This window comes from Penicillium diatomitis, assembly GCF_028827545.1.
Source record: "Penicillium diatomitis strain IBT 30728 chromosome Unknown utg000002l_segment0_segment0, whole genome shotgun sequence".
NCBI lineage: Eukaryota > Fungi > Ascomycota > Eurotiomycetes > Eurotiales > Aspergillaceae > Penicillium > Penicillium diatomitis.
The window spans coordinates 1307241-1308482 of NW_026623174.1; the positions used below are offsets into that span (position 1 = coordinate 1307241).

The following is a 1242-nucleotide window of genomic DNA, read 5'->3' on the forward strand; positions in this document are numbered from 1 at the left end:
AATTTCAAAAGTGGCGCAAACGCGTGGAGTCGTGGTATTTTGGATTTGCTCTTCTCTGATTTCATTTTCTAGTCTATATCTATCGCTTTTGTATATGGATCAAATTTTGACTTGAATATACACTGTTTATCGGGCGTATAGAGGCCCTCTTCCCGCTTGGAAAGCTCTTGGAAAGCATTTAGCCAGCTGTGTCTCATTGTTCGAAATGGCATCATCTGGTCCCCGCCTCTCCACGCTGATCACCTGGCTACTTTACTTTGTACCAGTGTATATCTTCATCGTGGATCCGCTCGTTCGCTCCTGGGCCCCGGAAGGTACCACGAGGATATCATGGCTAACTGGGACCACAGCCGGTCCAAATGCCGATGATGGAGACGTGTCCGAGGAATTTACACCGTCTACGTTGCATCTCACCGATGACAGCTTTATCAGCCCTGAGGATGGGGTTCCTGCTCATTGTCCCGGCGAGGCAGACGGGTATCGAGTGCATTTGCTCTCGCGGGTTCCTTTGGTTTTGTATGTTGAGAAATTTGTCAGCGACCAGGAGGCGGATCATTTGATCAAAGTGAGGTATGTGAGGTTTTGGATCTAAACGTTGTGGGATATCGATTCATCATGGTGGAACGTCCGAATAGCTTTCCGAAGATAGTTGACTAAGCGACCCTCTCTCTCTCTCGCTTTCATAACAGTCTGGACAAGTACTCCCCATCCATCATCTACGACGGCGTGAGTGAACGCGTCGACCCAAGCAAACGACTCTCCGACCGCGCCCTCCTCGACCGCGACGACACCGTCCGGTGTCTCGAAGAGCGCGCTCGTGCATTCCAAGGCTGGCGTCCACATCTCTACATCGAGCGCATGTGGGCCCAACGCTACAACGCCTCGGGCCACTACCGTCACCACTACGACTGGACGGGCTCCCTTGCTCGCGGCGGAGACCGGCTGAGCACGTTCATGGTGTATCTGGGCGCGGACTGCGAAGGCGGCGGGACGCATTTCCCTCGGTTGGCCAGGCCGGAGGGCCAGCAGTGGTGTCGGTTCTTGGACTGTGAGGAAGAGGTGGGGATTACGTTTAGGCCGTTGAAGGGGAATGCGATCTTTTGGGAGAATCTGGGCCCGGATGGGTTGGGGTACCCTGAGACGTGGCATGCGGCGTATCCGGTGAAGTCGGGGACGAAGGTGGGATTGAATATTTGGAGTTGGTATCAGCCGCCGCTGAGAAAGAGGAGGGGGAGATTGTGA

At 54.0% G+C, this 1242-nt stretch overlaps 1 protein-coding gene across 1 annotated transcript; it reads left to right on the top strand.

Moving 5' to 3' along the window:
- Window positions 1-205: 205 nt before the first annotated feature.
- N7539_001583 (oxidoreductase, 2OG-Fe(II) oxygenase family) lies at window positions 206-1242 on the top strand (the record flags this gene model as incomplete). The annotated part of the gene is made up of 2 exons (XM_056931186.1): window positions 206-570; window positions 690-1242. 2 exons carry the CDS (start codon window positions 206-208, stop codon window positions 1240-1242), a joined length of 918 nt encoding a protein of 305 aa, XP_056793217.1.